The sequence below is a fragment of the Saimiri boliviensis genome, chromosome 17 (assembly GCF_048565385.1).
Source record: "Saimiri boliviensis isolate mSaiBol1 chromosome 17, mSaiBol1.pri, whole genome shotgun sequence".
In the NCBI taxonomy this organism is placed as follows: Eukaryota; Metazoa; Chordata; class Mammalia; order Primates; family Cebidae; genus Saimiri; species Saimiri boliviensis.
Window position 1 is genome coordinate 25,453,399 of NC_133465.1, and position 23,075 is coordinate 25,476,473.

The 23,075-nt window shown below is 40.6% G+C and overlaps 1 protein-coding gene across 1 annotated transcript; it reads right to left on the reverse strand.

Moving 5' to 3' along the window:
• Positions 1–16,373: 16,373 nt before the first annotated feature.
• On the reverse strand, positions 16,374–18,363 carry CCL7 (C-C motif chemokine ligand 7). The gene is made up of 3 exons (XM_003933029.4): positions 18,236–18,363; positions 17,345–17,459; positions 16,374–16,914 (listed from the first exon to the last, which is right to left on the reverse strand). The coding sequence occupies exons 1-3, from the start codon at positions 18,339–18,341 to the stop codon at positions 16,809–16,811; spliced, it is 327 nt and encodes a 108-aa protein (XP_003933078.1). The 5' UTR covers positions 18,342–18,363; the 3' UTR covers positions 16,374–16,808.
• Positions 18,364–23,075: the final 4,712 nt, after the last annotated feature.

Consider the following 23,075-nt stretch of genomic DNA (forward strand, 5'->3'; position numbering starts at 1 on the left):
GAAGAGAGGCAAGCTAGTGGGAGGAACTTGGTCTCTTTTTTAATTTATCTGGATCTTGCTGTGGGAAAGGAGGGAAATATGTGATTATGAAACGAAATTAAACATCTGTAGTAGGGGAAGGAAGCAAGGAAACCAAGGGCCTGGGGGATGAGTTGAAATTAAACATCTGTAGTGGAAGAAAGGAGCAAGGACACCAAGGGCCTTGAGGATGAGTTGATCTAAGAACCTCCCTTGATTCCTGTGCTCATATGGTGGTCTTGAGGATTTTGGAGGCCAGGAAGGGACCCTAAAACTTCCATTAGGCTCCCATCCAGATGCAAGGAGAGCTCAGCAGCCCTGCACATGGTTGCATCTGTGTGAACCAGGAAGGACCACACACTACAGCTTTGCCGCTGTGTTTTAAGATAGTGATCATAAAATCTTAGTGCCCTGAAATTTTAGCATGACAGGGCATCAGAACTGAATAGTTTCTATTAATCTTGACTTCTGGGGCACTTTTAAACCATTTGCTTAGCTACTAAAGCCCTTTTCCAAATGGAATTAAACTCCAACTCATCAAATACACCATAGTGAAGTGGGTTTGTTTGAAACAGAATAGGCAGCCTCCTGTGCCCTTATACCCCAGGTATCTAGGGAACACATTTGGAAAATCACTCATCTAGTTCCCCTCTCACTCTCTGGGCACACATTGCAGACAAGGTATCTTATGGCTAAAAATATCAAAGAGAGAGGGGGCACAACAACCCATACATAGCCCCTTGTTTATAACACTAGGCCTACTAGTTGAAGAGGGTATAAGGGAGGCAAAGTCTTTAATGGAGTCACTGCAGTGGATTTCAGCCTTGAATAACGGTGTGGAGGTACTGTTAACCTGTTTCCTGGCTTTTCCTGCGCACTCTCATATCAAATTGATTGATTGGTATGGTAGCACAGACAGAGTGTTAAAGACTCTGAGGACTTGCCTTTGGTTAGTCAAATACTGTGTTGTGGTTGACTGGTGATGTCTGCCATGGGCACAGGATTAGAGAGGGCTCTTGCTGTCCTGCAAGGTCTCTGAGGGCCCATCCAGGATACTTGGTCTATAATTACCAAATAGAGGCCAAAAAGCTTGGGTCTTCCCTGTTCTTTCCTGTTCTATTCCAGGTGGGTTGGTCTAATGTAGAGTCTGAATCCAGGATGTCTGCATTTGGATGAAGGCCCTGTGACTGACTAGCTGTGATACTGTGGACAACTTACTGAACCTCTCTCTGCTGGGTTAGAGCAGGATACTAATCATGTGTACTTTAGGAAATTGTTGTGTGAATTAAATGAGTTCATTTATCTAAAGTTCGTAGAAGAATGATTAGATCACTTATGGGTACTCAGTGAGTAGAAGTTAATATTTTTTATTATTAGAAAATGGGGCTGGGCATGGTGGCTCATGCTTGCAATCCCAGCATTTTGGGAGGCTGAGGCGGACAGATTATTGGAGTCAGGAGTTCAAGACCAGTCTGGCAAACATGTTGAAACCTTGTCTCTACTAAAAATATGAAAAATTAGCCAGGCATGGTGGCACATGCCAGTAGTCTCAGCTACTCAGGAAGCTGAAGCATAAGAACTGCTTGAACACAGGTTGCAGTGAGCAGAGATCATGCCCCTGCCCTCCAACCTGGTCAAAAGTGTGAGACTCCATCTCTCTCTCTCTCTCTCTCTCTCTCTCTCTCTCTCTCTCTCACACACACACACACACACACACACACACACACACACACACAATTTGTGTGTGTGTGGGAGCAGATTGGGAGAATGCTGAAAAAGGACTCTGAGTCTGGATGTTTCCCCAAAAAGTCTTCTAACTTTTTCCACTGCTTCCAAGTACAGACATGTTACCCCAGGGATGGTTTCCAAGAATGCCTGCACATGTGGAAGATATGAGGTTTTAAAAAATGTATCAATAAAATAAATTTGGAATATTCTTGACCTCAGAGGTTTTTGTCTGATGTGGTTTAATGATTGTTTCTATAGTAAGAATAGTTTCATAACTCTGGCAGGAATTTAAAGGGGGTGATCAGCAAGTGACTTTTCATTTTTGTGTTTTCCTCAAAAAATGCCTTGATTTTACTTTGGATTTACTCCGAACCTTAAAAACCTCAGTGGCTCAGTGGAAATAAATAAAATCACTCTTTTGACATCCAAGCTCTGCAGTTGCTTCATCCAGCTCCCTGGCTGTCCTTAGCAAGTGGGGGCAGCTTCACAAGCTTTATCTCATTTTTTTGGGGGAAGTTTCTTTTTCAGCAGTGACCTAGAGTAGACCTATTACTTGCCTGTGACTTGGTACCTGATAAAATGGGGGGCATTGATCAGGAATGATCCTGAGTGATGGACAGGAAATGAATCCCCACCTTGTGAAAACAAAATCTTGACTTCTAAATAGTTATTTTTTCTCTTTCTTTTGGAAAAGGTATTTATTATTACTATTATTATTATTATTATTATTATACTTTAAGTTCTGGGATACATGTGCAGAATGTACAGGTTTGTCACGTAGGTATACATGTGTCATGGTGCTTTTCTGCATCCATCAACCTGTCATCTACATTAGGTATTTGTCCTAATGATCTCCTTCCCCTTGCCCCCAACCCACGAACAGACCCCAGTGTGAGATATTCTCCTCTCTGTGTTCATTTGTTCTCATTGTTCAACTCCCACTGATGAGTGAGAACAAGTGGTGTTTGGCTTTCTGTTCCTGTGTAAGTTTGCTGAGAAGGATGGCTTCCAGCTTTATCCATGTCTCTGCAAAGGACATGAACTCATTCATTTTTATGGCTGCATAGTATTTCATGGTGTATATGTGCCACATTTTCTTTATTCAGTCTATCATTAATGGGCATTTGGGTTGTTCCAAGTCTTTGCTATTGTAAATAGTATTGCAGCAAACATACATGTGCATGTGTCTTTATAGTAGAATAATTTATAATCCTTTGAGTACATACACAGTAATGGAATTGCTAGGTCAAATGGTATTTCTGGTTCTAGATCTTTGAGGAATTGCCACACTGTCTTCCACAATGGTTGAACTAGTTTATATTCACACCAACAGTGTAAAAGCATTCCCATTTCTCCACATCCTCTCTGTCATCTGTGGTTTCCTGACTTTTTAATGATCACTATTCTAACTGGCGCATGATAGTATCTCATTTTGTTTTTGATTTACATTTTTCTAATGATCAGTGATGATGAGCTTTTTTTTATGTTTGTTGGCCAGAGAAATGTTTTCTTTTGAGAAGTGTCTGTTTATATCCTTTACCCACTTTTTGATGGAGTTGTTTGATTTTTTTCTTATAAATTTGTTTAAATTTCTTGTAGATTCTGGATATTAGCCCTTTGTCAGGTAGATACATTGCAAAAATTTTCTCCCATTCTATAGGCTGCCTGTTCACTCTGATAATTGTTTCTTTTGCTGTGCAGAAGAAACTCTTTAGCTTAATTAGATCTCATTTGTCAATTTTGGCTTTTGTTGCAATTGCTTTTGGTGTTTTAGTCATGAAGACTTTGCCCATGCCTACATCCTGAATGGTATTGCCTAGGTTTTCTTCTAGGCTTCTTATGGTTTTTGGTCTTATGGCTAAGTCTTTAATCCATCTTGAGTTAATTTTTGTATAAGGTGTAAGGAAGGGGTTCAGTTTCAGTTTCTGTATATGGCTGGTCATTTATTAAATAGGAAACCCTTTCCCCATTGCTTGTTTTTGTCAGGTTTGTCAAAGATAAGATGGTTGTAGATTTGTGGTGTTCTTTCTTTAGCCTCTGTTCTGTTTCATTGGTCTATATATCTGTTCTGGTACCAGTGCCATGCTGTTTTTTTTACTGTAGGCTTGTAGTATAGTTTGAAGTCACGTACTATGATGTCTCCAGCTTTGTTCTTTTTGCTGATGATTGTTTTGGCTATATGAGCTCTTTTTTGGTTCCATAGGAAATTTAAAGTAGTTTTTTCTAATTCTGTGAAGAAAGTCAGTGGTAGCTTAATGGGAACAACATTGAATCTATAAATTACTTTGGAAAGTATGGCCATTTTTACAGTATTGATTCTCCCTATCCATGAGCATGGAATGTTTTTCCATTTGTTTGTGTCCTCTCTTATTTCCGTGAGCAGTGATTTGTAGTTCTCCTTGAAGAGGTCCTTCACATCCCTTATAAGTTGTATTCCTAGGTATTTTATTCTCTTTGTAACAATTGTGAATGGGGGTTCACTCATGATTTGGCTCTTTGTTTGTCTATTATTGGTGTATAGGAATGCTTGTAATTTTTACACATTGATTTTGTATCCTGAGACTTTGCTGAAGTTGCTTATAAGCTTAAGGAGTTTTGGGGCTGAGATGATGGGGTTGTTTAAATATACAATCATGTCATCCGCAAACAGAGACAATTTGACTTACTCTTTCCCTGTCTGAATACCTTTATTTCTTTATCTTGCCTGATTGCCCCAGCCAGAACATCCAATACTATGTTGAATAGATGAGAGAGGGCATCCTTGTCTTGTGTGAGTTTTCAAAAGGGAATGCTTCCAGCTTTTGCCCATTCAGTATGATATTGGCTGTGGGTTTGTCATAAATAGCTCTTATTATTGTTAGATGTGATTCATCAACACCTCCTTTATTGAGTGTTTTTAGCATGAAGGGGTGTTGAATTTTATCAAAAGCCTTTTCTGCATCTTTTGAGATAATCATGTGGTTTTTGTCATTTTTTCTGTTTATGTGATAGATTACATTTATTGATTGATTTGCATATGTTGAACCAGCTTGCATCCCAGGGATGAAGCTGACTCAATCATGGTTGATAAGCTTTTTGATGTGCTGCTGGCTTTGGTTTGTCAGTATTTTATTGAGTATTTTTTGCAATGTTTCAATGTTTTTCAGGGATATTGGCCTGAAATTTTCCTTTTTTGTTGTGTCCCTGCCAGGTTTTGACCACATAAAATGAGTTAGGGAGGAGTCCCTCTTTTTCTATTGTTTGGAATAGTTTTTAGAAGGAAAGGTACCAGCTCTGCTTTGTGTCTCTGATAGAATTCAGCTGTGAATTCATCTGGTCCTGGCCTTGTTTTTTTGTTTTTTGGTTTTTGGGTTTTTTTTGGTTGGTAGGCTATTAATTATTGCCTCTATTTCAGAACTTGTTATTGGTCTATTCAGGGATTCAACTTCTTCTTGGTTTAGTCTTGGGAGGGTATATGTGTCCAGGAATTTATCCATTTCTGCTAGATTTCCTAGTTTATTTGCACAGAGGTGTTTATAGTATTCTCTGATAGTAGTTTGTATTTTTATTTTTGTGGGATCTGTGGTGATATCCCCTTTATCATTTTTTATTGTGTCTATTTGATTATTCTCTGTTTTCTCCTTTATTAGTCTGGCTAGCATTCTATCTACTTTGTTAATCTTTTCAAAAAACCAGTTCCTAGATTCATTGATTTTTTTGAAGGTTTTTTCATGTCTCTGTCTCCTTCAGTTCGCTCTGACCTTAGTGATTTCTTGTCTTCTGCTTGAATTTGTTTGTTCTTGCTTCTCTAGTTCTTCTAACTGTGATGTTAGGGTGTTGATTTTAGATATTTCCTGCTTTCTCCTCTGGGTAGTTAGTGCTATAAATTTCCCTCTGAACACTGCTTTCTTTATCTGTGCCCCAGAGATTCTGGTACTTTGTGTCTTTGTTCTCATTAGTTTCAAAGAACTTATTTATTTCTGCCTTAATTTTTTTATTTACTCAGGAGTCATTCAGGAGCAGGTTGTTCAGTTACCATGTAGTTGTGCAGATTTGAATGATTTCTTAATCCTGAGTTCTAGTTTGAAATTGCACTGTGGTCTGAGAGACTGTTATGATTTCCATTCTTTTACATTTGCTGAGGAGTGTTTTACTTCCAATTATGTGGTCAATTTTAGAATAAGTGCTATATGCTGCTAATAATATATTATTATCTAATAGTAGCAGATATCTATTAGATAATAATAATATCTATTATGGTCCAGAACTGAGTTCAAGTCCTAAATATTCTTTTTAATTTTCTGTCTCATTGATCTGTCTAATATTGACAGTGGAATGTTAAAGTTTCCCACTATTATTGTGTGGGAGTCTAAGTCTCTTTGCAGGTCTCTAAGAACTTGCTTTATGAATGTGGGTGCTCCTGTATTGTGTGTGTATATATATTTAGGATAGTTAGCACTTCTTGTTGCATTGATCCCTTTACCATTATGTAATGCCCTTATTTGTCTTTTATGATCTTCGTTGGTTTAAAGTCTGTTTTATCAGAGACTAGGGTTGCAACCACTGCTTTTCTTTTTTTGCTTTCCATTTGCTTGCTAAGTATTCCTCTATCTCTTTATTTTGAACCCATATGTGTCTTTGCACATAAGATGGGTCTCTCCTGAACACAGTACATGAGGAGTCTTGGCTCTTTATTCAATTTGCTGGTCTGTGTCTCTTATTCAGGATATTTAGCCCATTTACATTTACACTTAAGGTTAATATTGTTATATGTGAGCTTGAGCCTGTCATCAAGATGCTAGCTGGGTATTTTGCACATTAGTTGATGCGGTTTCTTCATAGTGTCTTTGGTCTTTATATTTTTGTATGTTTTTGCAGTGGCTGATACCAGTTTTTCCTTTCCATATTTAGTGCTTTCTTCAGGAGTTCTTGTAAGGCAGGCCTGGTGGTGAAAAAAAATCCCTCAGCATTTGCTTGTCTGTAAAGGATTTTATTTTTCCTTTGCTTATGAAGTTTAGTTTGGCTGGATATGAAATTCTGGGTTGAAAATTCTTTTCTTAAAGAATGTTGAATATTGGCTCCCACTTTCTTCTGGCTTGTAGAGTTTCTGCAGAGAGATCCACTGTTAGTCTGATGGGCTTCCCTTTGTAGGTAACCTGACCTTTCTCTCTGGCTGACCTTAACATTTTTTCCTTTGTTTCAACCTTGGTGAATCTGATGATTATGTGTCTTGGGGTTGCTCTTCTCAAGGCTTATCTTTGTGGTGTTCTCTGTATTTCCTGAATTTGAATGTTAGCCTGTCTTGCTAGGTTGGGAAAATTCTCCTGGATTATATCCTGAAGTGTGTTTTCCAACTTGGTTCCATTCTTCTCATCACTTTCAGGTACACCAATCAATCATACATTTGATCTTTTCACATACTCCCATATTTCTTGGATGCTTTGTTCATTCCTTTTTATTCTTTTTTTCTCTGATCCTGCCTTCACACTTTATTTCTTTAAGTTGATCTTCAGTCTCTAATATCCTTTCTTCCCCTTGATCAATTTGACTAATGATACTGTATATGCTTCATGAAGTTCTCATGCTGTGTTGTTCAGCCCCATCAGGTCATTTATGTTCTTCTCTAAACTGGTTATTCTAGTTAGTAATTCCTCTAACCTTTTCTTGAGGTCTTCACCTTCCTTGCTTTGGGTTAGAACATGCTCCTTTAGGTCACAGGAATTTGTTATTACCCACCTTCTGTAGCCTACTTCTGTCAATTTGTCCTTCTCCATCCGGTTTTGTTCCCTTGCTGGCGAGGGGTGCTGGTACTTTGCAGGAAAAGAGATATTCTGGTTTTTGGAATTTTCAGCATTTTTGCACTGGTTTTTCCTTATCTTTGTGGATTTTTCTACCTCCGATCTTTGATGCTGATGACCTTTGGATGGGGTTTTTGCATAGGAATTTTTTTTTTTTTTTTTGGTTGATGTTGATGTTATTTCTTTCTGTTTGCTAGTTTTCCTTCTAATAGGACCCTCTTCTTCAGGTCTGCAGGAGTTTGCTGGAGGTCCACTCCAGACCCTGTTTGCCTGGGTATTACCAGCAGAGGCTGCAGAACAGCAAAGATTGCTGCCTGCTCCTTCCTCTGGAGGCTTTGTTCAAGAGGAGCACTTGCCACATGCCAGCTGGACCTCTCCTGTGAGAGATATCTGTTGGCCTCTGCTGGGAGGTATTTCCCAGTCAGGAGGCAAGGGGATCAGTGATCCACTTGAGGAGGCAGTCTGTCCCATAGAAGAACTGGAGCACTGTGCTGGGAGATCCACTGCTCTCTTCAAAGCCAACAGGCAGGACCATTTAAGTCTGCTGAAGCTGTGCCCACAGGTGCCACTTCCACTACATGCTCTGTTGTAGGGAGATGAGAGTTTTATCTATGAACTCCTAACTGAGGTTGAGGCCTTTCTTTCAGAGATGGCCTCCCCAGAGAGGAGGAATCTAGAGAGGCAGTCTGACTACAGTGGCTTTGCCACACTGTGCTGGGTTCTGCCCAGTATACACTTCCTGGCTGATTTCTAAAGAGGTTTTCAGGGTGGGCATGGTGGCTCACACCTGTAATCTCAGCACTTTGTGAGGCTGAGGTGGGAGGATCACCTGAGGTTAGGAGTTCAAGACCAGCCTGGGCAATGTGGTGAAACCCCATCTCTACTAAAAATACAAAAACTAGCTGGGTGTGGTGGTGCACATATAGAATCCTAGCTGCTTGGGATGCTGAGACAGGAGAATTGCTTGAATCTGGGAGGCAAAGGTTGGAGTGAACTGAGATCATGCCACTGCACTCCAGACTGGGCAACAGAAGGAGACTTGGGGAAAAAAAAAAAAAAGGAAAGAAAGAAAAGAAAAGAAAAAAGGGGGGAAAAAGAGTTTTTCAAGGAGAGGCGAGTGATCATCATACAAGGATCCCAAGAATCAGGACTTTTGTCTTTGTTCTGCAGCTGTGTTCCAAATCTCCTCCAATATTGCAAAGTTATAGACAAACTTGAAAGAGACATTGATGTTGATTTTATCCCAACCCTCTCTTTAAAAAATTAAAATAAAATAAAGTAATAGAGAGCTGAGGCTTGGAGACGAGTGACAAAATCCTTAAGGCAGCTGTGTGCTTTAGGCTGAGCTGGTTCTAGAGCCCCTATGTGTTGACTCCCTGTCTTCTGAGATGTGTTGTAACTCTCAGTCTCAATCTCCCTTTGTGCAAAACAGGACTAATGGAGGGTTCATTACCCCTTCTTCTCAAGGGTCTCTGAGATCATGTCTGCAGTTTCTTATCACTTTTGGAAGAAAATTATGCCAAATTCGATGTTAATGTAAAAATGCTAACAGTGTGGTCCAGCAGAGAGTAAATTATCAATTGCAATGCTAATCTATGCAAGGCTCTATCTTATTTCATTTTACAAGAGACAACTTATTTAATCCTCCCAATAAACTTATTGTAATTAAGTCAATTTTAAAGATGAGAAAACGGAGACTTAGAGAATTTAAATGTCTTCCTCTTCTGTGGAATCATTTACAGAAGTGAAGCCTGCTTCCCCGAGTTGTCATGAGGTTTTCCAAAGCTTTTTTATTTAAAATATTCTTTTTTAAAAAATTTAAAATGTTTTATTTTATTAGAGATTGTGACTCCCTTTGTTGTACAGGCTGGAGTGCAGTGGTGCCGTTATAGCTCACTGTAGCCCTGAACTCCTGGGCCTCGAGTGATCCTCTTGCCTCAGACTCCAGAGTAGCTAGGACTACAGGTGTGCCACCATATCTAGATAATATTATTTTTTTGTAGAAATGGGGGTCTCGCTTTGTTGCCCAGACTGGTCTTGAACTCCTTGCCTCAAGTGATCCTCTGCCTTGGTTTCTCAAAGTGCTGGGATTGCAGGAGTGAGACACAGTACTTGACCTAAAATATTCTTTTTGTTATAATCCTTTTAGGGCCATCAACTTTCCTCTTTGTACACAGGTAGAAAATTGAGGCACAGAATGCCGTAGCTATTTTCCTGGGGTGACTGGTCATGGTAATGCTAGCCTAGGCTTGTATAACAACAACAACCTCAGTGGCTTACTGCAGTATTTATCATATTTACTTTTTGTTTGTATTGTAGCCCAATGTTGCTTAGGCAGCTCTCCAAAAGTGCTCTCTTGTAAGGAGTGACTTATAGAGTCAGGCTGTTTGTGGATTACATCTTTCAGATGGAACATGTTGCCTTCAAGTTTCCAGATGTGCGTGGAGAGAGGGTTGAAAGATTGTGTAAGATGTTTTAAACAACCGGACCTAAAAACTGTTTGCATCACTTCTGCCTACATCACATTGGCCTTAACTCCTCATACAATTCCGGAATAACTGCAGAGGAACTGAGACATGAAGAGGAGTACATGAATATTTGGCAAAGACTAAGAGTTTCCATTAGAATCTGTCCTTTGCTTACTTCTTCTCACACACAGAGTACACAATTAATCCATCCCCAAGAGAGACAACCCAAAGTCCCATTTAGTGGCTGCACCAACCTAAATGGACACCATCTCTTGATAATTGTTAGCCTCTCTGTCCACTGAGAATATGGATCTACTTTGTCCAGTGACTTGTGAACTAAAAAGACAAATAATTTGCCACTTACCTAAAGTTTCAAGTTTAAAAAGGACAGGGTACTTGCAACCAACACTCATTTATAGAAAGGAAGATGGCAGCCACCAATGATCAATGCACTGTGTCAAGCCTAAAATCCTTCAGACAGATGTTATAAAAGTCCCCCATCATTGATTAGGCTTGATTCTCTCTCTCTGGGGAAGCTCTGTTGTCTTTCTCATCCTGTTTTCTGGTTTCCTTTGTGAGTTCCCTCCTTTTCCATTGTTCCCCCTTGGTCACCTCTGAAGTGAGTGCTGAAGAGGGACATGCTCTTCTTGAGGGCTCTGCAGGCTTTGAGGACTGCAAGCTGTACTGCTGGGCCTGGAGTTTTTCTTATTTTTGAACTTTTCAGGATCACTCATGGTTTCACTGACAATATAGTACAGCTCTTAATAATAATGGGCTTCAGCTCTCTAAGCCTCAGTCAATTCTGTATACCAGCGGCCACGGCGCAAGTCCCAAGTTTCTTTCTTGATACAATTTTAAAATTATTTTTCCTCTCTCTCTCTCTCTCTCTCTCTCTCTCTCTCTCTCTCTGTCTCCTCTTAATGAGGCTGTGAGGTTTGAATGGCAAGACTATGACTTCAATCTGATTTTTGCCCTGTGTTATTTCAACCAACTAAGTTTTTCTTCCTAGACATTTATTGCTAATTTTTATTTCACCTTTAAATACCTTCTCTTAATGTTTGGGACCTAAAAACAGATGGATTTTCCAACAACATAAGGTCCTGAATTTGTGGATCTTATTACCTTTCATTTCTACCTTAAGACCAGTATTTTTTTTTTTTTCTGAGCTCATCTGTTTCTTGGAATACCTCCAAAAAGGAAGACAAAAACAACCAACATGCTACTAATGTATCTTTTTCAAATATTCCCCTTGGAGCTACTATTTCAGCAAACAACACCTGACAGGTTTGACACTTCTTAACATGAATCTCTTGGGGTTTTTTTGTTTTTTTTTTGTTTTTGTTTTTGTTTGTTTGTTTTTAACTGTGACATCAGCTTCCTCACTGCCTGCTACTAAATATCTATCTAATTAATGCTACACATTTCCTGCCCATGTGTGGCTGTGCAGTGGCTCATGCCTGTAATCCCAGCACTTTGGGAAGCCAAGGCAGGAGGATCACCAAGTCAGGAGTTCGAGACCAGCCTGGCCAACATAGTGAAATCCCATCTGTACTTAAAAAAAAAAAAAAAAAAAAAAATTAGCCGAGTGTGGTGGCACACACCTGTAGTCCCATCTACTTGGAAGGCTGAGGCAGGAGAATTGCTTGAAACTGGGAGGTAGATGTTGCAGCGAGCTGAGACCATGCCACTGCACTTCAGCCTGGGTGACAGACTGAGAATCCATCTCAAAAAATAAAAATTAAAATTAAAAAATGCTGCACATTTTACCTTTTTAATGGTAGCACATGATTGTGCTACTAATTCCTCTATTAATCAGGGTTAAACTAGGCTCCAAACCAGGCTTAGTTGCTTAATGCAGCAAATGTTTATTTCTTTCTCATGTCACAGTTCAAGGTAGGCCAGGTGACCCCGTGGCTTGGGGATATAAAATGCTTCCATCTTGAAATTGAGCTGTATGGAACACATTACCCCTAGCATTACCGCAACAGAAGAGAGGGCTCTTTATAGGGACAAGGTCTGAAAGTGGCTTATATCACTTTAGCCTTCATCCAGCTGTCTAGAATTCTGTCACACAGGCCCTGGATAAATGCAATTTAGGCTGGAGAATTCAGATGAGCCCAAAGATATTTGGAGGGCATTTAAAGTCTCTGCTACTTGAAACTGACACATGTCCAACAGCAAAGTCTAGGAGGTGGGAAAGTTCCAGCAAAAACCACTTCTTATACCTAAGCCAGAAGTCACAGGTCAAGCCTGGAGACTACATTGAACTGAAATAGAGAGCACTAGGGAACCTCACTGGTCCTGAGACATGACTGAGAAATAGCCAAAAATGTGTAAGGGACACTTTCCCCACCCAACACTCCATATCACAGTCTTTGGTGATGGTACCTGGAAATCTGTGTTTTTAATTAGCATCTGAGTGATGTTCATGGAAATACGACTCATTGATCTACTTAAAAATCTGTGTTTTTAATTAGCTTCTGAGTGATGTTTATGGGAATATGACTCATTGACTCATTGTATGACTCATACATCTCAGTCTATGGGGGTTTGGTCAGGTAAGGTAACTTGCCTAAATTTACTAGGCACATTACTGGTATAACTAGTCTAATCTCTGAATCCCATTGAACTCAATGCCAAATTATATACCCACCTCTGTTCCTGTTCTTTCTAATTCTCTGCCCCCAAAGGGCACAAAGGATACCAAGCCTACATGAAAATGCATGATATTATATATATATATATATATTTTTGAAAATGAAAAGATAAGGCTTGACAAAGGCAGTTTCAGCAGATTCTTTTTGGCCTTGGGCACATGGGGCCCTTCTCTCCTTTCCTGTCCTGCCATCAGACACTCTGCTTAATATTTGCATGTAGCAGAGGGCTCACTGTGTCTCACAGCATCTATTCATTCACTCCTACTTCTGGTCTGCCTGCTGGTTGTTCTCTCCTGGAATTCAAGATTATCCTCCTTATTGGTGTGAAATTAAATAATTCAAACTTCAAATAATTTAAATTTGAAGCTATTCAGACTTTCATTATTCTTAGCCTTCAGAGGAATGTGGCTATGCAATCTGAGTCATGTGACATGCACCTACAACTTCTGCCTTTTATATTTTTCCTGTAAATAATTAAGACCGATTCATGGCAGAGATAAGACCCCTCAGATCGTTACCTCTCCTCAAGGAATAGTAAATAATCTTCCTTGGAAGGTAGCAACCTGCAACCAATCAAATAGCTATGGCATATGCCCCTTGTCTAGTATGGAAAATGTTGTAATCTGGCTGGAACCTCTCTGTCTTCACCTATGTAACTGAAACTTTTCCATTTGTTTGGAGTTGATACTTTTCCAAGTGGCCACCCTCAAGCTCTGTCTCTGAATGAACTCAATACTTATTCATATCTTCTGAATCTCATTGTTTAAGGTTGACTTTGATATTTGGGGGTGAGAACTGGTGGGGTGAAGAAGGGGTAGAAAGGGATGTTGGACTTGGTTTGAACATCAGTGGTGGCAGAAATCAATGATGGGAGGCAGAATCAAATTGTCTACCTGCCACTAAGGTGTCTGATATCTCCTGATGCCTTGAGATTTTTACCTGAGGCTTTCATGGAAGTCCTGTCTCCAAGAAGCTCTGTTAGAAAGTGTCAAGCATTTGTCAATAGCCTGTATTGGGTGCAGGATCCTCACTTTCCCTGCTCTTTGCCAACCTCTGGAGATGGAAATTCCTTAAAAACAGGCGGATTCCAGATGAGGAAAGGAACTTGCTAAATCATCCTTGATGGTCTCCTCCTTGATTTCTTTTTATTTTATTTTAATTTAATTTAATTTTATTTTTATTGTAATTTAGGTTCTGGGGTACATGTTCAGATCATGCAGGATTGTTGCATAGGTACATACATGGCAAGGTGGTTTGCTGCCTTCATCCCCATCACCTATATCTGGTATTTCTCCCCTCATTATCCCTCCCTACCCTCCCCACCCCTGCTATCCCTCCCCTATCCCCCTTCTACCGACCACAGTGTGTGATGCTCCCCTCTCTGTGTCCACGTGTTCTAATTGTTCAACACCCACCTGTGAGTGATAACATATGGTATTTGGTTTTCCGTTCTTGTGTCAGTTTGCTGAGAATGATGGTTTCCAGATCCATTCATGTCCCTATGAAGGACACAAACTCATTGTTTTTTATGGCTGTGAAGTATTCCATGGTGTATATGTGCCACATTTTCTTTATCCAGTCTATTGATGATGAACATTTGGGTTGGTTCCAGGTCTTTGCTATTATAAATAGTGCCACAATGAACAAACGTGTGCATGTGTCTTTATAGTAGAACAATTTATAATTATTTGGGTATATGCCCAGTAATGGAATTGCTGGGTCAAATGGTATTTCCATCTCTAGGTCCTTGAGGAATCACCACACTGTCTTCCACAATGGTTGAACTAATTTACCTCCCACCAACAGTGTAAAAGTATTCCTACTTCTCCATATCCTCTCCAGCATCTGTTGACTCCAGATTTTTTAATGATCACCATTCTAATTGGAGTGAGATGGTATCTCAATGTGGTTTTGATTTGCATTTCTCTAATGACAGTGATGATGAGTATTTTTTCATATGTTTGTTGGCCTCATTGATATCTTCTTTTGTAAAGTGTCTGTTCATATCTGTCGCCCACTTTTGAATGGGTTTGTTTGTTTTTTTCTTGTAAATCTGTTTTAGTTCTTTTTTTTTAAATATATATATTTTTATTCACAGGGGTCAGCACATCCGGAGTGCAATAGATAAGCCTTGCCCTGGGAAAACCACCTTTGCATCATGGTATCTCCCCTGCCAGTAAGTATTGTTTTAGTTCTTTGTAGATTCTGGATATTAGCTCTTTGTAGATGGGTAGATTGCAAAAATGTTTTCCCGTTCTGTTGGTTGCCAGTTCACTCTAATGATTCAGGCAGCTCGCTAAGGCTTTTCAGTCCGGCAAAGATCTCCTGTTCTGTGGGTTGTAGAGGGCTTGGGTATAGCACTGTACCTGGACCAAAGTCCCAGAGGGGGAGATCCCCTGGTCCTCCGGTGGGTGGTGGGTTGCGTGCTCCTCCTGGATGGGGCAGTGCATCACCTTGCCACAACTTGCACTATTTGGTTTATACCCACTGTCCGAGCAGACCCACAAAATGAACCTGGTACCTTGTTTGGAATTGTGGAGACCACTTGGCTTCCGCATCTCTCTCATTGGGAGCTGCTTTCCGGAGCTGCCTCTTATTCGGCCATCTTGGGATCCCCCCTTGATTTCTTAATGAAAGTGTTATGCAAACCAACTGGAGGACTGGGGATCTCCCCGTCTGGGACTTCAGTTCGGATACAGCACTCCTAGACAAGCCCTCTGCAACCCACAGGAGATCTTCGCCTGGCTGAAAAGCCTTAGTGAGCTGCCTGAATAGGGCAAAACAGCAACTTCGGCCCTGGGGCTGTCAGCATAGATCCTTCTAGGCGGATGCACTGGCTGATGCCGAGAAAGCCAAAAAGCCGGTGGGTCGGAGCTACCCGCCCCCCAGTAAGAAAGGGAAAGGAATGCAGGGAAACAGCCTAAACCGCAGGATGGGTCCCCCCGCCGCAGCACAAAGCCCAGCAGGCCAAAAAACTCACTCCAGAGTTAGGCACCCAGAACGCCAGTTAGAGAGCAACCAGGAATGGTCCAGCTCATCGGGCAGAAGGGAAGCTGCCATTGCAGAAGCCGGCCTAATTTTCCTGAGTCAATAAAAGATGCAGCAGCTCCACTGAATCTGGGCAGCCCAGCAGCACCTCCGCAGGCAGGCAAAGGAAAGGCTGCCTCCCCAAGCAGCTACCTGAGATCAAAACGATATAAATCCAAGAGACGGAGAGAAACCAGCTCAAGAAGAATGAAGCCATCAAAAACCAATACCGTCTCTCCCCCACCAGAAGTTCATGACTCCTCACCAGCAAGGGAACAAAGCAGAAGGGCGAACGACATATTGTTACATATTATACTAGACTAGAGAATTGATGAGAAGGGGGAAAACCAGCCAGTCACAAGGCTGATGTAATAGAAGTGGAGAGAGGCCTCTGGGTAGAGCATGAGATGGTAAGAAAAAGAATGAGTCTGGAAGGGAGAAAAGGTATTTGAACAAGTCGCTGAAGCAGATGTTGGATCTGGAGCCGGTTGGTGAGTTCACCTGGCCACAGCCTGCGGCTGCGTCTCCCTAACATGCAGGTGAGCCTGGTCTCGGGAAAAGCCCAGAGTCCATTATGTGCTCATATCTCCACAGTGTGAGCCCAACCCCAGCAACCACGCCCTTCACCTTGTCACCCTGTTGTCCCCATCAGCGTTATTACTTTATGCTTTAAAAAAAAAAAAACAAAAACATGAATATCAGCTGTTACAGAAAAATACGTTTTATGTGAAAATTTCGGAGTCATACATATGCAAATATGTAATTAGGCTTCCATAGGGACATGGTATCTTAACAATTAAAACAAATCTTTTCACTGATTCTTGCAAGGACTTAGATAATACCATCATGAGGTAGAGAAGGGAGGAGCATCTCACGGTTTTTACAGGACTGAGATGACATACATACCCAAGGCTTTACATTGAAAACCTACCAAAATCCATGGACGATTAAATTAAAGTATTAGTAACCTTAAAAAACTACTTGAAAAAAAAACCGTGATTCACATTATCACATAAGACTCATATTCCTTAGAATTAGAATAAAATAATCTCAGAACCACTTTCAGAAAGGATGGGGTATATAAATAATTTGTTTCTCAAGTCATGGCTTGGTTTCAGTTCAGTCATGAGTGTTCAAAGCTTTGGAGTTTGAGTTTTCTTGTCCAGGTCCTTTATAAAGTCCAGGACCCACATCTGTGTGGGGTCAGCACAGATCTCCTTGGCCAGTTTGGTCTTGAAGCTGTAGAGGAGAAAGGAGACAGTTAGATGGAACACCTTAAGGTTTCAACCTGGGAGTATGATTAACTCTATGGTAAACCTGTCTAGCCGGTCAGCCTCGCTGATGGGGCTGCCTCAGGGATGGAGGAGAAAGAAGATAAGATAAAGGAAGGGACCTCAGAGAAGTAGCTCTTTTTGCTAGCCCAAGTGAATACCTGGTTTCAGGATGAAGGAACTGATATCTAAAGTGATAGTTGGAAAGGGATCTGAGAGTGAGAAGTCACATTCTTTTCTTGAATTGTTTCCCCGCTGGAAAATGTCTGGGATCAGGTTGGAGATGGGGTATGCATCACAGTATTTGACTCCAACTCATTCTGATACTAGTCCTATTCTCTGCCCAGGGAAGAACCTAGGACTGAAGTGGAAGGATCAGGTGGTCATCGTCCACACACATTACAGCTTCCTGGGGACAGTTGCTGGTGGTGATTCTTCTGTAGCTCTCTAGCCTCTGCTTAGGAATTTTCTTATTGATATATCTGTAGCAGCAGGTAAAAGTGTTAATTCCATCTGCAATGAAACAACAACAAGAAAAGGCTGTTGAGGGTGTGTCCTGGGTCTTTCTGTTTGTAAAATAGGGAATGGTTAGAAGAACGAGTCAGAGAGAAAAGAAGAGGTGGAGGGAAAAACTGTCCATCTCAAGTCCAATGTCTCTGCCTTTTGAGGTACTTCATAAACTCCCTCTCACTTTTATGGACTATGAAATAGGGATGCACCATCACCAGTTGACAGGGGAAAGGGGAATTGATGACTACTCTGGGTATTGCTAGTATAATAGTCCAATCCCTTAGAGCAAGGGTACCCCAACTATGGATCCCTTTTTAGGCTTTGAGCATTCTATGCTTGGTCATGAGTTTCCCTGATACCTACCACCTCTGCAGAGCTGCTGTCTCTGGAATCTGGGCTGAATGAAGCACAGATCAGATTCAGAGTTTCTGCTATATCTGGAAACAGCCTGCACACCCATTCCTAGAAGTCCCCTGTCTTTGATCACCCTGATCCCCAAACTCTGCTGTAAGTGGCTGGAGTGGTAACTACACTGAGAGTGTTCCCAGAGCTGCAGTCCTGGAAGGAGGTGGATTCAGGGTTCAAAGCAGGAATTCTAGTTCAGGCCTTTGCCAGGAGTAGCTGTGTGGTTGGGCTCACGCCTTGTCCTTTTCTGAGTTACCTTATCTTGGAAAAGTAGCTGTTAAACTGAGACTGTGGGTAGCATGTCATCTTGATTGGTCCGTGATAATCCAGAGAGGGCGCAATGTGCTTCAAGGGGAAGGAAAAAGGGAGCTTACCTGGCAGAGCAAGCCCCTGGGGGATGAAGGCAGCTGCTGTGAGCAGCAGACACAGAAGTGCTCCAGAGACTTTCATGCTGAAAGGTGAGGGCATTGGCTTCAGCATGAGAATTGGAGGTTTCTGGGTTGGTCTCAACCTCTCCGCTCCTCTGGCAGCTCTGTCTCTGCCTTTTATAGGAAGCAAAAAGGGGGTGGAGTGAGAGGGTTTTGTCATTCTGAATGAATCATAGGATGAAGTAATAAATCTTGTGAGCCAGTGCACAGTGGGGAGGATGATAGGAAATGAGAAAGGAAAATATGAACCGAGGGTAGCCTGTTTTTCAGCTAAGACCAGGAGTGGTAGGTGAAGTAGGGTCTACATCCAGGCAGACTACAGTGTACGATCTATGGCTATTACTAAGAGACCAGTTTCTTTGAAACAAGACACATTCTATAGAAAAAGGAAGGAATCAGGGATACCAAAGTCAAAGATATACAAGGGATATTCCCCTTTTCCCTTTGGAGTGGCATCCCCAGGACACGAGTCCAAAAAGAGACACTCAAACTTGGGCTCGACTCTACGATAGACTCAAAGATTTTTCACTATCTTAAATCCTGGTGGCTTTCTAAAACCCAGAGAAAAGTAAAATAGAACATTAGCAGAAAAATAGAATTCAGTACTCTTAGAATAGTACCTGAAATTGTAGTGTTTGTTCTAGTAATCTATTGCTCCATAACAACCTGCCTGAAAACAGTGACTTAAAACAATAACAATCTTTTATTTTTTTGCTCTTGAATATGTCACAAGGCCTTCACTCAATATCTGGGGTCTGGGCTGGGAGGACTTCAACAGCTGGCAGTTGGACCAGATGGAATTTATCAGGCCTCTCTCTCTCTCTCTCTCTCTCTCTCTCTCTCTCTCTCTGTGTGTGTGTGTGTGTGTGTGTGTGTGTGGCGGGGGGTGGGGGGGGAGGGGGTGTGCATGTGCATATGATTTTTCCAGTAGTTCTTCCACATCTTCCACGTGGCTATATATTTTGCATGATGGCTTAAGGGTCCCAGGTTCAAGGGTAGGAAACATAGTCATACCTCTTAATGGGAGGAGTGTAAAATAATTTGAGAATATCTTTTAAAACCACTATTTGTTTTATAGGCTATCAGAACTGTATAGCATATGAAGATCTTAGAATGCTGCCTTTCTAAAACATCTGACTAACTATGAACATATTTTTCCAAGTAAAAAATATAGGGAAAGCAAATTTATGGACAAAATCAGAGACCTTCAGTTTGAATCAGAGACAAGAGACTCCTTGTCCTCCTTCCCACACACATATCTCAGGAATACAAAGGATACATTTTGAAAACCACCAATCTAGCTCCTCATTTCACACACACATTACAAAATCACCAGCTAATTGCCCTTAATATCAGTATAAAGAGCCCATGTGTGGGCTCCTCATGCCTATAACTGGGCCATCCATCATGGGCATGGAATGCAAAAGAGGAAAATTCTTCAATGGGGGCATTGGAGCATTATACAACCTTGAACATTAATCTGGAAGCAATGCAAGGCTTTGATTCTGGTTTTAGCTTTACATCAGGTTTTATCTTACCCCTGTGATTTCACTCAGGCGACTCATTCTCTCAGTTAGCTCATTTTCAAATTGCTATTACTCCCACCTCCAGAAATTGGTGAAGAGTTGACCTACTTTCTATCTCCTTATTTATGGAGTCTTCCCAGCTCACTCTAATGTAATACAGTAGAACAGCATGTTTTCTGACCCAGGGTGTATGTTCCAACCACTTGGTGCTTCTAAAAAGCAGAACCCTTTCCTTTGACTTTTCTTTCTTTTTCTTTTCTTTTTTCCTTCCTTTTTTTTTTTGGAGTGTGTGGGGGTGGGGAGACAGCTATCATGGATAACCTGCTGAGTAATCCATGAAGTTGGAATAGAACACAGGGGTCCTGCATGGAAGTTACTTTTTCTGGATTCCTGAATGTGTCTGGATAGCAGCTCAAGGAAGTACCCAATTGTCCCATTTGGTTAAACTTTTCTCCTTTGGAAAATCCTTACGTAGAGTCCCCCAAGATATCCCTGCCTAAGAGCCCGGAGAAAATGCCTGCTTATGTTTATGATGGAAAGGCCTGTACATATCACCCACAAGAGCTGGGAATGGTGGAAATAAGAGGCTGTTGACTTGTTGCAGAATTTTGTAAAAACTTTTAAATAATTTAAAGACAATATCAGCTGGTTGCAAAAAATATGGCAAAATTAGAAACACTTATGGAAAGAACAAAATTATTCTACATTATCAACACCCAAAGATGTAAGTGGTTAATTTCCTTCCTGATGAAAAAATATTTTTAACCCTTAGTTACAAAAGAATGTTCTTCTTTGTCTCTAGTAACAATTTTTGTCTTAAAATATACTTGTCTGATATTGTTAACAGTATAGCCACTAACTCTTTATTGATTATCGTTTCCATGGGGTGTCTTTTCCCATATTTTTACTTTCAAATTATCCGAGATATCGAATTTACAACCTGTGTCTCATAGACCGCATATAGTTGGTTTATAAAATTTCATTTACTCAATGTTTGCTTTTTAGTTGGGGGTTTAATCTTTTCACATTTAATGTACTTACTGATGATGTAGAATTACCATCTGATATTTTCCTTTTTTTAAAATTTATATATTTATGTCTCTTTTCTTCCTTAATTTTTTAGTCACTACTTTATGAACCATAAATATTTTCTAGCGTACCATTGTATTTCCCATTTTTATTATATATGTTTGAGTTATTTCCTTAATGGCTACCCTGGGGATTATCATTAACATCATGATTTATAGCAACCTATTTCAGATTAATATTTTAATTTCAATAGTGTATAAAACTTGATCCTATATAGCTCCATCCCACTCCCCATCTCAATATTGTTATGGTCACAAATTACACCTTTCTACATTGTGTCCCCCAAACATAGATTTATAATTAGTGCTTTATGTATGTGCCTTTTAAATCAGATACAATAAAAACATTTTTAAAAATAGAAGTATTTATACTTTTTATTTATTTATTTTTTTGAGACGGAGTTTCGCTCTTGTTACCCAGGCTGGAGTGCAATGGCACCATCTCGGCTCACTGCAACCTCCGCTTCCTGGGTTCAGGCAATTCTCCTGCCTCAGCCTCCTGAGTAGCTGGGATTACAGGCACGTGCCACCATGCCCAGCTAATTTTTTGTATTTTTAGTAGAGACGGGGTTTCACCATGTTGACCAGGATGGTCTCGATCTCTTGACCTCGTGATCCACCCGCCTCGGCCTCCCAAAGTGCTGGGATTACAGGCGTGAGCCACCGTGCCCAGCCCGTATTTATACTTTTATATTTACTTACGTAGTTATTTTTTACCAATGCTCTTTATTTCTTTGAATTACCACTTACTGATCTTTTGCTTCAGCCTGAACTTTCCTTAGTATTTTTTGGAGGGCTTGGCAATGTCTTCATTTTGTATTCACTTTTGAAAAGGGTAGTTTTGCCTTATCTAGTATTATTGATTGATTTTTTTCAGTAATTTTAACATGGCATGCCACTACACTTCCATGTTTGTAATGATATTATTCAACATAGTCAAGTTATAAAAACAAGTGTCCATCAATAGATGAATAGATTAAAAATATATACACACAGTGGAATATTATTCAGCCTTAAGAAAGAAGATTCAACACGGATGAACCTCAAGGACAATACGATAAGTGAAATTAGTCACAAAGGGCAAATACTGAATGATTCCACTTATATGAGCTATGTAAAATAGTCAAACTCATAGGCGCAGAAAATAGAATGGTGGTCACCAGGGGCCAGAAGGTAACCACTACTTCTTATGTGCACCATAGACAATAGACTTTGTAGGGTGCTACTCAGGTATCAACCCTTTTGACTAGTGAGGGCAGCCCAGAGAGAGGTCTTGGAGAACACTGTGGGGCCTTGCTTTGAGTTTGAGTTCATGGTGCTGTGACTGGCATGCAATGTTTGCTATGAGCACAGATTTAGAAAATGGTCCCATTCATGCTATACATTTGCCAGGTATGAATTTGATAGGCTGAGGTTTCCTTTGAGCCATGTTGTTCTGTGTTATCTGAACAAGGACCAACATGTCTTGGGAAATAGGAGGCAGAGAAAGGCATTTGCTGCTCAATTCCAGGAGAGGAAGTTGAACGACATGATTAAGAAGTGGTTTCCTGGATCATTGCCCAGTTTTCCTGCATAACCATGGGCAAGCCACATATTCGATCTGTTACTCAGCTTCCACGTCTATAACAGTAAAGATAATAAAAGTAACTTCTTTTTTTTGGTAAAGAATGAGTTAATAAATGAGAAGTGTAATGAAAATAATCAGAATATATTTAGTGCTCAGTAAGCATTAGCTGTCACTGTTATTAGGAAATAAGGATGGGTAGTGGATGAAGAGATATTAGGAAAAGACTCAAATCGATACTGATAGCCTGCTGAGCAAGTTGTTCCTAAATCTGTCTTGTATTTTCAAAACTGAGGCATTGAAAGGGGAGTTGACTTTCAGGAAATACCACATTGGATGCAAGGAAAGGAGATGAATATCTTAGAAACAAGGGACAGGCAAAGTCCTAGAAGTCTTGCAAGAACTTGAGATGAGAACTATTCTGGGCCTCAGTAGGATTTTGGAAATTCAGCCCAGTGAGGACATTCTCTGTGTGCAACCAGTAATTTAGCTTTGTTCTATCAGGTGTAAGCAGAAGTTACATATGGCAACTCTGAGCAGAAGTTAATATCCATCTCATGAATTCCTCCACCCTCCCCTAACTACAAGGATGGCATGACCAAATGAGA